The sequence below is a fragment of the Pseudomyrmex gracilis genome, unplaced genomic scaffold (genome assembly GCF_002006095.1).
Source record: "Pseudomyrmex gracilis isolate BER0280 unplaced genomic scaffold, ASM200609v1 scaffold_125, whole genome shotgun sequence".
Taxonomy (NCBI): domain Eukaryota; kingdom Metazoa; phylum Arthropoda; class Insecta; order Hymenoptera; family Formicidae; genus Pseudomyrmex; species Pseudomyrmex gracilis.
In genome coordinates this window covers 435145-449841 of record NW_018020709.1, presented here as the reverse complement: position 1 = coordinate 449841, position 14697 = coordinate 435145, and the positions used below count along the sequence as shown (strand labels likewise).

General features: G+C 38.6%; 1 protein-coding gene across 2 annotated transcripts in view; it reads left to right on the top strand.

Moving 5' to 3' along the window:
• LOC109856606 (thyroid transcription factor 1-like) overlaps positions 1-10949 on the top strand; it is a 16043-nt gene extending 5094 nt beyond the window's left edge. The window contains exons 1-4 of one of the 2 annotated variants that reach the window (XM_020432064.1): positions 3542-4256; positions 6461-6567; positions 6931-7140; positions 9764-10949. In XM_020432064.1, coding sequence (XP_020287653.1) covers positions 4162-4256; positions 6461-6567; positions 6931-7140; positions 9764-10281 — 930 coding nt within the window. In that variant the 5' untranslated portion in view covers positions 3542-4161 and the 3' untranslated portion in view covers positions 10282-10949. Of the gene's footprint in view, positions 1-3541; positions 4257-6460; positions 6568-6930; positions 7141-9763 lie in introns of those variants that run through there. The other variant, XM_020432065.1, reaches the window with a different exon arrangement.
• The last annotated feature ends 3748 nt before the right edge of the window (positions 10950-14697 follow it).

Below are 14697 nucleotides of genomic sequence, written 5' to 3'. Positions count from 1 at the left end.
ATCCCAAATACCCCCCTAACTAATTTGAAAATATTGCGAAAAAAACTCCTCGGCCAGGAGTCGAACCTGGAATCTCCGGCTTTCCGTGCCGCATATATTTTTCCGTGCCGTATATTTTTTATTACAAGAATTAAATTAGAACTGAAACACAAAACGCGAACTGAACGTCTCTCCTCGATGTTGTTTTTTTTTTTTTACTCAATTTATTTGACAGTGCCAAAGAGACGTCTTCAATCTTCTTCCATGTGTGTTATTTTAATACAACTTTTCTGTTTTTTTTTTCGCATGTCCGCGCGACGAAACAAATGCGTATTCGAAACTACGAAGAAAGCGAGCGGTATGTGAAAAAAAAAAAAAAATGAAATCAGGTCAGTCTTGCGTCGTTTTTTCTCGCGTGTGAACATCGCGATTATCAAAGGAGAAAAAAAAAAGGGAGAAATAATTGTCACGCGAAATGCGCGCGATAATAAACTCGCGGTAAAATTAGCCGTCACACTTTTCTTTCGCCTGAATTTTTACCACAGCACACGGTCTAACTGTGTGTTTCTCGAACTGTGTATATAATCGCAAATATTTTTTTTATTTCTCATCTCATCTAATTGCTCTTCTTCGGTTAGATATTATTTTTTAATTCAGTACGAATATGGGGCTGTGTGAGAACCGATTGCAGGGTGGTGTGCGGTAAACAAATTCTTGCAATATAATTGTCCAGACGTTTCGACTATTTTAGTCATCATCAGTGGATCGCTATTTAACCACTTGCGGTGCAAAGAAATTCGCGGTTTGCGCGTGCCAAAAAGACGCATCAACTGATGATAAAAAATCACCAAAATATCGAGAATGTCTTTAGGTTAGATAGGAGTAACGTAAAATTTATAGAATTAAAGGTTCAAAAGAGAAGTAAATGAATATAATCGTCAAAGTAGGTTTAAAAAAGTATATTGATCAGCTAAATAGGTTCAAAGTATCTTCAAAAGTTTGAAAGTAGCATCAAAATTTCGACTCGGAAAAAGAACCTGCTTCAATCACCAAAATATCGAGAGTGTTTGTAGGTTCAAAATAGGAGTAACGTAAAATTTATAGAATTAAAGGTTCAAAAGAGAAGTAAATGAATATAATCGTCAAAGTAGGTTTAAATAAGTATATTGGTCAGCTAAATAGGTTCAAAGTATCTTCAAAAGTTTGCAAGTAGCATCAAAATTTCGACTCGGGTATGAATACTAAATTTATTTATTAATAAATAAATGCGTCACAGTTGACGTGCCACGCACGTCAGTTTTTCTTTCTGCACAACAATCGCCTGACGACGTGTGTAACACGTCGCGTTCCGGTAACAGAAGCATCTTGACGTGCGTGGCACCGCGTCTTTCCACCGCAAGTGGTTAAATAATACAATTGACGAGTTCATGATGACTAAAATAAAGCAGTCGAAACGTCTGGACGATATATTGCAAGAATTTGTTTGCCGCACACCATCCTGCAATCGGTTTTCTCACAGCCCCATATTCGTACACCGAAAAAATTGTATTCTTGTTTTGAGGATATCCCACTTACTTTAAGTATATTTTATACTAAAACAGGCGCCAAGAAGAGTTTCTTATTTTAAGAGGAAAATCCTCTAAATAGTAATATTGATAAGAATATATACTGATTAAAATATAAAAAGCCTCTATAGAAAAACATATATATATCTCACTATCGAAAAAGACTATATTCTTAAATAAAGAATATATTCTTAATTTCAGAAGAANATCATCTATAAAATCTTGAAGATTTTTTAAGTATAAAATCTTCTACTTACAAGAATATAATTTTTTCGGTGTACTAAATTGGATAATTTCTAACGAACCCGAGGATTCTCTCACTTTAAATTATTTTATTTAATTGTTTTTTAAAGTTTTATTCACAAAAAAAAGCGACACGCATCTTTCAGAATAAAACGTCTTTCTATACACCGCGTATAAAAAAGTTATTTGCGGTTTAGCGGATATACGCGTTGGCTCTCTTGTGAAATTGAACACGCGTATAATCCCCTCTCTCATCCTCGCTCGCTTCTTCAATTATACTCTCAAAATCGTAACCCTCTCTGACTTCTCGATCCGCGACAAAACCCACCTCCTCCCCCTCCCCAAAAAAGAGGACAAGAGTCAAGCTGGTCGATCGTACGTGTTTGCCTAACACACTCGCTGGTAAAAGTTGCGCGGACAACACGCTTCCTAACCCAGTTTTGCGTATCAATAGACCACTATCTGAGTGCCTTACGGCAAGAGAAATGTGAGGGACGGGTAGGGTGAAAGGGGTGAAGAGGAAGCGGGTGAAAAATCGAAATGACACGGTAAAAGCACTGCTAATGCTCTTTCACATTAACACTCGACGTAAAGTATGCTCTCTCGGTGTAAAAAGCACCCCCTGATCGATGAAGCCCGGCGATTGGCCCGCTCACCGGGCCGGATTGAAATCAAGCCCCGGGGGTCGCCGGGCGAGGGTTTCCCGACACGCGATCCCGCCATTGGTCGATCCTACGAGCACCACCCCTCCGGTAACTTACCCCCGATAAAGTTACCAGTCGGCTCGGAGAGTCCTGCGCGCAGGATATTCCCCTCGGTTGGGGAACGCGCAGTACCGAGTTGCGTTTGTGCTCGTGCGCTTAATAATAACGTTTTTATTTTTCTTCGCGCAAAATTTCAATTAGATAACATTTTTTTTAGTTAAATAAATACCAACGGCAAGCAAAAATCACACGCGCACATATGATCGTAACTATCTCACGAAATTTAAGTTTACATATATTTATAGTTAAGAAATCAGAATTGAAATATATTGCAACACAAAAAATTAGATCTTGTGCTTTAAATAAATTGAATCTCTGTAAAAAAAAATAATCTCATTTTTTTAAAATTTTATTTTATAAAAACCGACGTTGTTGCACGACACGTGTGCACGTTATTTATCCGCTACAGATATTTGTTAAATAAACTAAATTTTTATAATATAACAGCGGTGTTTTTCTCTACGTTCCGTGGAAATCTTTGGTAACTTTCCGTAACTTTTCGTCACGGGTGATCGAGACACCGGAGGGTGTTGGTTACCTTGGCACGCACGCACCGTTGGGGTGAGCACGCTACTAGTTGGAGGGGATGAATTCAAAACTCCGCCTTCTCGTAAAACCCGCCCTGGGCTTTGAGAACGATACTTGACGAACGGGACGGGGAAACGCACGAAGGTAGAGGGAACACTAGCGCTGAAGTGCTCGTCGAGGACACTCAAAAAGTAGGATACTCGAAGACGAGGATACTCAAGAACAGATGTTTTAGAACACATTGTGCAAAACACAGCGCGTCGCGAAAGTAAACTCGATAATCACATTTCGTTTAAATTTGTTTTTCTTTTTCGCGCGATTTTCTTTTTGTCCGATATATAAGTTTGTACAACAACCGTACATAAGTTAAGTAATGTACGTGTATGAACTTTTCTCACTCTACCCGTCCTGAAGAAAGGTGTGATTGACAGTGGTTGACAGTGCGACTTGTTTCGTGAAAGAAGAAAGACAGTGTGTCCGAGAATTTTTATACGCGTATTTAAAATATCTTTTTAACGATATTTTATCTTTTTATTTATTTGTCGAACGCAAGTCGCAACCTTGTTGTTGAAACAAATAAAACTGTGATAGTGTCAATATCTGTTTGTGACAAGAGTGAGAAAAAAAAGAAAGAAAGAAAATAAGAAAAAAGAACTGACACGCTCGTGATGAGCACATGGTACAAACTAACATAACGCAAGAGTTGAACAAATAGAAAAATTTTTTTTGAAGAAAGGAATTAAGTAAACAAAGCCGTGAAGAAATACTTGGAGGTGCACAAAAATCCAGAACACAGTCGGGAACACCGCGGCAGTGAAGCAACTTGACACATTTTCTCAGAGTGCAAGAGTAACCAAGTTATATAAACGGTGTGTGAAAAACTTTGAATTATATATTCTCTCAGTGAGAAGACAAAATTGACAATTGACATTTTGTTGTTGTTGAGTGTTTATCTGAAATCGTGACCGAGAGAAGAACTTTTTTTATTGCAAAACGCGAAAATGAATCGACGACGAAAAGCGTAATTGCTAATATTGTCGCAATAACGTTTTTTTTTTTTTTTTTTTATACCTTTCGTCAAAATGGTGGACAAGAATAAGTTTCTGCCCTGGCCACTGCTACCGTATCCGGCCGGTCTCTTGAACCACGTTTGGTACAGCCATCTGTTAAATACTAGGTAAATAAAATTTTAATAATTGAATCAGCTACGTGCAATGTTTATTACACGGAGCAAAAAAAAAAAAAAAAACGATTAAGTTTAGATTTTGATGACTTCTATAATCTTTTACACGGGTTTATTAAGACGCATCGTGCGTTATCGTGCGGTATCACGTATTGATATCCGGTCGGCTATCGATATCCTTGATGCATACCCAGTGTATGACAAGCATCGCTTGTTGATTACACACCGTACACGCAATATCGAAGATTCCTTACTACTAAACTAAACATTTTATCTGCTATCTTTGTTTCATAAGCTCTCAAACCGCGATCTAACATTACACAGATCGTAAATAAATATCACACACACACAGACACACGCGCGATAATTATTTAAATATTACATATCTGTGTGCGATTAAAGTTTGCTCCGGTAACAAAGAAATGGATTTAATAATTGAGAAGAGATTTTCAAGTTACATCATAAAAGAGCGGTAATTGCGGAAGATAAATTCTCACAAGTGATTTCAATGCTTTTGATAACTTCGATCATTTTGTTGTCGTTTCTTGTTTACTCTTTCTTATGAAAAACAACTTCTCCAATTGACTATCGGAGATGATTCTGTGGATCTGAAAATAAATACGAGTAGATTAGTAAATATATGAATATAAGGTCGTGAAGAACCGTTCGCAGGATGTTGTGCGAAAATGAATATATATATATGTGTATATATATGTATATATATATATGTTCACGTGTAATATTTTTCACGTGAGTGTTTTTTAATTGAAATTACAATTCTTTAACTCTCTATGGGCCCATGTAACTTTCAAGTCACGAGCTAATATATCCACATTTTAGCAAATAGTTTTAGTTTTTTTCACAAGATGACGTCTTAATTATATAATGCCTCTGAAATAACCAATAACAATATTGATGACGGTTGGCAGCACCATCAACCTGAAATGTCAAAATAAATACCTTGCAAGTTGTCTGCAGATAAAAACCAAAGGGAAATTCGGCCCATAGAGGGTTAAATATCATATAGGATGCTGATTTTGCATCACACATATGAAGAATCTCGAATATCCCCCCCTAACTAATTTTTAAAATATTGCGAGTAGAAAAAAGCGAGTAGATTGGATTTTAATTAAAGTGCAATCAAAATGTTATATCGATCATTATTTAACTTGCGACACGAGAAAGAGAGAAAAACGCTCACGAGTTTCAAATTATTACAACACATTTTTTTCGCTAATTTTACACTTGACGATTTTGGATAGTAATTTTGTGAAGTGGTTTGTGTGACAAAACGATCCCACACCTTTTTGTGTCGGAAAAATATTTGAAAAGCGTTAAGTCGAACGTGCTGAGATAATAGCACGAACGGCTCGGAGAGGAAAGGATCTCCGGAAACTCTCTCGTACAGTTTTCATACACAACAGGTTCGCGGCAGGTTGCTGAAAACGTGACTGAATGCGGAACGGGCATTGTACTCCGTGAAAGACGTTCTTTTTCTAATCGGGCTTTTTAAAAAGAGCGGTCGGTAGCTCTTGATGGTCGTCACTGATTCTCGAGGACATGCTACGGCTTCGTAAAATTGGATTGTAAGCCCGCCGAAGAGCCGAGACCTTTGTATTTCGACTTTTCGACTTGTGCAGAAAGCACCGCCCGCACAGCCGGTTATGTTTATCGAAGAGTATCCTCCGAGAAAACGACATTCGCGACCGCTCTGTTGTATCACATTTTTAGTTCAAGTAAAGATTTTTCTTGAAAAAACACAAGTCGCGCTCCGATGTTGACAACAAAAAATATAATATAAGCGCGAGTATCGGTTTAAAAATACTTGCACATATAAGCGCGAACGTTTCATCGCCCCTCGTCTTTAATTAAGCGGAAAAACGCGTATCAATTATATCAGGTCTACCGGAAAGTTCTGTCCGTTTTTGGAATAAAACAAAATAGAAATTTTTCTTAATTTTTCAAAACTGGGATATACAAATTGCCCTCACGCTGGCAAGAAATCATTAATAACAATGGCAATTATATTATTTAATAAAGTTTATTGACGGTTTAAGAAAAATTTGTATTTTGTTTTATTCCAAAAACGGACAGAACTTTCCGATAGACCTAATATATATACGCTTTTGTTGCAGCTAAATAAAACTGACAAATAAATAAAGTTTTTCACAATTCGTTATGTGTGTTTTTTTTTGCAGATTGCTCGAGAGTATGAAAATGCCACCTCGGACCTCGGGTTTCGCCATTAGTGATATTTTGGAATTGAACGACGCTAAGCCGTCGCAAGAGGAAACAGATGTGCCAGGTAACATTGTTTCTTTTTTTTTTTTTTTTTTCGCACAATGCTTCCTTCGCACTCGTCTACTTTTTTTCTAAATAGAACTTTGCAAAAGTTCTCTTTCTTCTTGGCTTTCCCCATGTTTTGAGAAAGAAAGATTTACGTCGCATTTACATAATAAATAAAACATTTATTACATCGTAAATGTCGAGGATGTGTCGGCCGACTTTCGGTCGCTTTTAAGTCATTTATGGCTTTTCGTTATTTGTGATTTTTTTTTTTGTTCCTTAACACAAAGAGAGACGTAGGATTCTCTCTTTTCATTAGTTTTACTTATATATTATTCTCTTATACGCATAAAATGAAAATAATGTTGTTGAATATTTTCAGTTCCAGGCGCTGCGACGGTACTTCCGTCGGCCGCCGACGTGCCGACGGCTTATCAGCAATTTTTGGAGCACACGACCGCCATGTTACAACCGGCTATGCACGGCAATCTGAACAGGAGTACGCTACCACCGCCTCCGCCTGGATTATTAGGTTGGCCGACTGGTCCGGCGCTGCCGACGGCAATACCCCAACCCTTGGAGGAAGTGAACGGTGAGAGCAGTCAAACACGATTATCCTTTATTTAATAAAGAACAGAAGTACATAGAAGAAGGGAACATAAGGGAAGGGGAAAAAATTTTATAAATATTAAAATTTTGTAGATAGGTTTTACTTCGCGTATTTTATTTCATCTCGCATCTTCGAACAAAAAAAAAGAAACGATCACCGCGCGCTTCGTTCATTTCTGCGAGAGATCTTTTCTCGGTGCGAATATTTCTCACCCCCCTTTCTTCGCGCTGATACGCGCGAAAAGAAAGACAGAAACGAGCGCGCACACATACATACGTATGTTTTCGGAAAAGAGGGGCGGCGAGGTAGGGCACGGTAGAAGCCCTTATTTATTTAGTACCCTACAATTGGTCCACGAGGGTTAAGCAGGATCTAATGATCCTGTAAAAGGTTCTCGTGGGTTTCGACTCGGCGATTGGTCTCCGCGAGAGAGGGCAGATGTATCGTCACGGGGACGACAGATGTGTGTGCGAGAGCACACGGGAACTCCCGGGAGCACGGCGCCCCCTCGGCCCGCGATGAATCGAGATCGTCACGCCCAAAAAATTCGTCGGCGACCTATCCCGCTTCTTCCTCACCTTCCTTCGCGGTTCCAAACGAGCGAAAAATCCCGGGGGGGCGACACGTCGAACCGTTGAGAAGAAGCGCGCGCGAATATAATTGCGGTCCTCTATTGCAGCGAGAGCAAGGAGGGAAGGGGGGAGAGAGAGACACGATTGAGTGGATCTCCGCTTTGTATCGGATACGTGTACACATTTGTACACGGCAAATGACATTACGCAGGATCTTCACTGAAGCATATCCACGAGGAGGATTTGAAAAGAGGATTCAAATATGAGATGTGTGATTTTTTTTTTTTTTTTGTTTTTTTTTTCAAGAAATCGTGCGCATCTATTTGAAGTTATATAAGAAGGACAAAAGAAAGAGAGAGTGGAAGAGTAAATATATAATTGTAATTCTCCACGTAACACACATATTTGCGAAATTTGCGATCAGTTTTGTATAATAAATGTTGAAATTTTCAAATTGATTTGAATTTGAGTAAAATTTTAGAAAAATTTATTATCATGTGTGTGCGTGCGTGTAAACAAAGTTGAGGTAAATATGTAAACAACGACTGTATCAAGAAGTTTGTCGAGAGATAAATATGTTACGAGAGAACAACTCTACTTGAAAAAGAACAGAGAGAGATCGCGTTTTCTTTGTCTTGTCAGCTTTCTTAAAAAAAAAAAAAACATTAGTCGGCCGCGTAGTGTTCTAATTGAAATCACAGCGCGAGTGTGAGCACGATCTAATCTTCCATGAAAATGATATGGTTGATCCCATGGGGTCCAGCGCGGAGATATTAAATAGGCTTTATATTGGTTTCGCACCCTCCCCGAGCGCGGGCTTTAGGGAGGGGGAGGGAGGGGGGGTTGCTCACAAAAGCATATTGTACTACGGGCGAAAGCCAGTATCCCCGACATTGTACATTAAATTAGCCGGTATCTCGGTCGGGTCGTAACATTTATCACCTCGCTATCGGACGAATGAAATTATTGCTCGCGCTAACTGGTTGCGCGTCAGCAAACGACGTTTATTTTCTCAGTATCGTGTAATATCTTCTGCGAACGATTAAATTTAATCCTTTGCCGCGTTGCGCGCATTACAGGGATATCCTTCTTCGATTTATACAGTCGTGCTGAATCGCAACGGCGGAAGCGAGAGATTTTATAACTCTAACTGTTCCTAATTATACGTAAAAATAAATTAAATAATTCTCTATTAATTATTTCTCTATTAATTATTATTTGTAAATTAACCACTTGCGATGGAAAGACGTGCCACGCACGTCGAGATGCTTCTATTACCGGAACGCCAGCGACGTGTTACACACGTCGTCAGGCGATTGTTGCAGAAAGAAAAATGACGTGCGTGGCGCGTCAACTGTGACGCATTTATTTATTAATAAATAAATTTAGTATTCATACATATGTAATTTTATCATCAGTTGATGTGTGTCTTTTTGGCACGCGCAACCGTGAATTTCTTTGCACCGCAAGTGGTTAAAGTTGTTTCACGCATCGCAAATATTGTTTGCAAACGAAAGTTTTTCATTTATTTTTCGAACTCGATTTTACGAACTTAATCGGTTACAGATGGTATATTATAGTCTTTTGACAGCGCGATGATTAGGAAAGCTATTAAAAAAATCAATGCCTCCGCATCTGGCCGGTAATCAACGCTAAGAGCAATCGACAGCGCCGGCTGAGCCGAAAAATACAGCTGGAGTTTGTTAATCTCGCACGCATTCAACGCATTATCCTTTTTCATTTGCGCTTTTGTTCTCGGGCGAAACAGATCTTGAACAAATTATCTAACTTATTTGTGCGAATAAATAACAAAGTCAGTTTGATAACGAATGAACAAATGAAAGAAGAGAAATTTAATTTTTTGAATGTTGCGAGGATTCGAAGATACATTTTTTTGTTCAAAATCATAAAACTTCGAGAACTTCAGTTCCGACGTAAACGCAGTTGACATATTATTTTTTTTTTCCGTGACAAGATAAAACAAAAGATACTAATTGGCATTTTTTTTTTGCGTTGTTTCTTCGTTGTTTCAGTTCTCCAGCAGCCGGACTCGACGAGTCCCGCGATCTCGGACATGTCGTACCCGTCGCAGCAGGAGAACAGTCACGAGTCGACGAAGGACGAGGAAACCCAGGAGTTCGAGGACGATCATCAGACCGGCAACGAGACGACGCAGTCAGCTCACGAGACCGAGCACAAGAAGCGAAAGCGACGGGTCTTGTTCTCCAAGGCGCAAACGTACGAGCTCGAGCGACGCTTCCGTCAGCAGCGTTATCTGAGCGCGCCCGAACGGGAACATCTGGCCTCGATTATACGTTTGACACCCACCCAGGTAAAGATCTGGTTTCAGAACCACAGGTACAAAACGAAGAGAGCGGCGAGCGAGCGCGTCGAGGCCGGCGGAAGCGGTTGCTCGCCTAGAAGAGTCGCCGTGCCGGTTCTGGTGAGAGACGGCAAACCATGCCAGTCCAAGAGTCTGATGGAACCGACGACGTATCCCGGCAGCAGCCAGGTTCCCATGGCGCCGTACATGCAGAAATACTGGTGGTAGAGAAAATCATTTCTGCAGAGAAAGAAAAGTGATCCAATGTATTTTCGATGGAATTGCGCTGACTGACTTCTCTTCGCGCGAATTCATTGAGATGGGGTGCGCGCGCACACACTCTCGAGATGACGAACACGCACTAATAAAGAAATCGTGCGAATACGAAAAGAGAAGAAGAAAAACCGTGGGTAACGGTTGATACAACATGATGTAATGGTGCAAGATACGTAATGTAGTGCATGATGTAATTTAACGTACGTGCGACGAAGATTTTTGTTCCGCACGTTGACGCGTCATAGTGACGAAAAATGTGCACGTGGCGATTCTTGAGTGGATCGCACGGCCATTTCGGAAACACAAATGGCAAATTTTCAAATATGTGTGTATTGAGTTTTCATACACACGTATCAAACATCCAACAGAAGAATTAATAATTTATTAATTAAGAACGTGAAGAGAGAGAGATACAAAATCGTACAAAGTTCAATGTTTTCAATGTTGTAACATTTCCAAGAAGGTGAATGTAAGTCGTGCGCTTGCATGGGTCTTACACTTTAGAGAACTTGAATGAATATGCGAGGAGATTAGATCTAGTGCTACGAATGTTGATGATTGAAGAAGTGAACTGAGAAAACGTTCTTTAAATGTTAAAAAAAAAAAAAAAAAAAAAAAAAGAATTATCGGCACAATGTTTAACAAAGCTACAGTTTCAAAGCTCGTTAGTTTCTTCAATTAACAAGGGAGTGAAGCCCAGGTTTGCAATTGGAAGTTACCGTGGCAAGTGATATTCGTGTAAAAAAAATTAGAGACAGCGCGAATGAGGTGTAACTGTTCCAAGTTGTAAAAAGTCACTTTTGTTTTAAATTTTTAATTAAAACAATTATTGACAAAAAACAATTAAAAAAAAAAAAACAAAAATATTATATATAGCAGGTATATATAATATGTTTTCGTTTTGTTTGTCTCACACACGCGTGATAAAAATAATGTTTTTCAACGGAATAAATTTACAACAAACGTGACTTGTTATTATATTACCGAGACTCGACTTTTATTTCCCGGAGAACAGTTTAACCCGCCGTTAAGAAACCAAAGATCGCTCACGTCTCTAATACGCTAGTTTGACGTGAATATAGATAAATAAATAAATGAATAAATAAATAGATAAATATATATAATAGATAGTAGAATTGTATTATTAGAGACGATATCTCTCAGATTTCGCGAGATAAGATATTTGTACAAAAAAAAAAAACCGTTATACGCGATTACCCCTTAAAAATATTACATAAACACTTGCGTAGGAGTCGAAAATTAGTCCGTAGAAACGCGTGTGTGTCGCAGGAAAAAAAATATCGCAAAAACGTGTTGAGAAATTTCAATTTAATCCTAAAAATTGTGCACAATGTTGTCTGACTCGACACCGCACACACACACACACTCTCATACGCGCATATCCACACGAACGTTTAAACAAATCCTTTGACCCTTTCGCTGCGGACGCCGCGTATGTATGTGCACCTCTCGGCCACACATCGATTTTTGCAAAAAATTCACGTAAGATTCGCGCGACATATCTCTCGTGTACATATGTAGAGTCTCTCCGCTCGTAAGTTCTCCATACGTCATCGATGATGAAAATATTCTCCCTAGAAATTATTCTGAGAGAATGCCAAATAATATAACTAATAACTATATTTATTATTATGAGAAACAAATACAACAACGATTTATTATAAATAATATAACCATCAGTTCATAAAATAATAATAACGCCGCAGTGAAAGGATTGAAAACAAACGATGATAACATTTATCCGCAAATATACTTTGCTGCCGTACATTGAATCATCAAAAATGGTTCAGAAATGAACAAAAGTCTAAAATACTTTTGTTTTTCAAGGAACAAACAGTTGTCATAATCGAGCTGTTGTCGTGTATGTGTGTGTTGAACTTGCTAAAATTATTTAAATTATAACATTTTTTAACTTTGAAAATTAGTGCTAAATTGTAGTGAAATTATCAAAAGTTATCGAACGTTATAATACTTGACTAAATTTTCGAACTTGTAAAATTTTATTTGTGACACACATATAACTGAGAGAGTTCTAAAACTGAATCTTCTAGACTTTTGTTCAGTTTTTTTGCGCCCAATATCTCGGTTCAATGTGCAATCACACAAATCACCGAGAGTTCGTTCAATAAACTTAGAAAAACATTGTAACGCGTAAGCACACATTCCTCTTCACGACTCATAACTCTATAACGTAACTACTTCTCATCTTATCGAAAAGACTCACGAGACACGTGATGTGTTTATTTGATAAAAACTCTTAGAAAAACACAAATTCTATATTCTCTTGCGAGATAACCGTATCTATCTATGTGATCGCGAGTATACATATTATTATAATTATTTATTTAACAGACGTTTAATAAACGAGACAAAAACTTTTTTGTTTCTTTCCGAAGCAAACAAGTATTTTGTTGATATTAATTCGAGAGAGTATAGATTTGTTGTTCCACTTGCGCGATCTCCTTAAAAACTCGAAGATGATGTCAAATACACATTGCAATGACCTCACCTCACACTAATTAATTTTAACGTATCCTAGTTGTTGGGATAGACGGTTTAATGATCGTGACACCGCGAGCAATCGCAGATATCCTTCGTCCTCGATTAATTAAAATATATATTGTAAGTTGTATATATGTACATTGTGTATAATAAATAAACTAATAATTAATATATCAGTACATATAGTGATATAATATAATGAACTAATATATCGGTAAATAGCGAACTAATATATTAGAGATGCATATTTAATAAATCTTACGAAAACAACTAACACGTCGTGTGTGTTCGCTTCTTCCACACCTCTTTCGTTTTTTATATACATATTATATATATTATATATATATATTTCAAAACTTCATTAATTTATTTATAAGTAAAACAAAACCTCGCGTCAAAAGAGTTTTATCGGGTCGCTCGCACATCATTTTCTTCGTCGAAAATAAAATATTTCTTTTCTTTTAACACTCTTTTTTTTTTTTTTTTTCAACCGAGAAAATAACAATATACTCGAAACGTGTTTCCCCCTCCACTCTTTCTCTTTGTTTTTCTCTATCCACCTCTCTCTTCCCGGTCGCTCCAGAACCGTTTCCTTTTTTTTTTTTCGGGACACGCCGGAAACCTGCGTAGCTTGAGTGACAAGCTTCCGGTTTCCGTTTCCGAGCGGCCATCTTGTTACCGGTTTAGATTTCCTGAGGGCGCCCCATTGAGTCTCGATGGGGATATCGCGTTTGACTTTTGGATGGCGCGCGGTGCGCAACCCCCAAAAAACTTTTTCATTATTCGCGTTATGACGCGCGTAATACACAGTCGAGTAACTTATCGCTCGACCGCAGCAGAGAAGAGAAGCAATACAAAATCGAACTCGCTTATCTGGCGATGATTTTGTTTCGCGATTAAAAAAAAATTATCGAACAGCAATCGCGCGCGCCGTTTCTATCGGGGCTCGCGTAATAATAATAATAATAATAATTGTATATCGACTCGGGAAAATTTTATTAATCAGCAGAACGTCGGGCGCGATAATGTGCCGAAAAAACACGTGACGAAAGATCGCGCGCGCATATCTCGCGCAGAGAACGAATTATCGCGAGTGATAACGCGGTTATCAGTTGAGAAAAACATTCCATATTTTTAATTAAATCGATTTTTTGGGCAGAGAAATTTTTGTTTCTCGCAACTCAAATCCACAGAAAATTAAAATATATCGTCTCCGTCGCGTAAATCATTTTTTGTTTTTATTCGAGAAATATAAAAGATGTCCGAAGAATATGCTTTAAGATGTGTGTGTGGTTTTCACACACCATGTTGTGCACAAGCCATTGTCGTTTACGTACGCACGCGACATATAAATTAGGACGCACTTAGGAATATATCTGTGTTTCGCTGTGCTCCAGTTTTCCTATCCTCGCGTATATAAGCGGAACGATGTACAAAAGAGAGATACAACACCCTCGTTCCCGCCGCGTCCCTTATCTCGCCGTCCCGCATCATCACGGCGGATGACGTAGGGAGGTAAATGGAGTGGACAGCGGGCAGCATATGCTTTGTGGCGATCTCTCCTACATTCGCCGACGTTCTGGTACAAAACGAAACTCTGTCCCCACACACACGTGGATTATTCTCGATGTGCGCGAAATGTCGGCGATGCGTCGAACCGGAAGCGGGAGATAACATTCAACCCGCCGCCGAACCATGGGCCATGATTTATATGACCAGCCGTAATCTATAGATTTGGACATAGTCCACCGACTTTTACTCCTATATATATATATATATATATATATGTATATATCTAAACGTCTCGGAGCGAGGAACTAGCGCGTTTTACGGCGCGCACATATT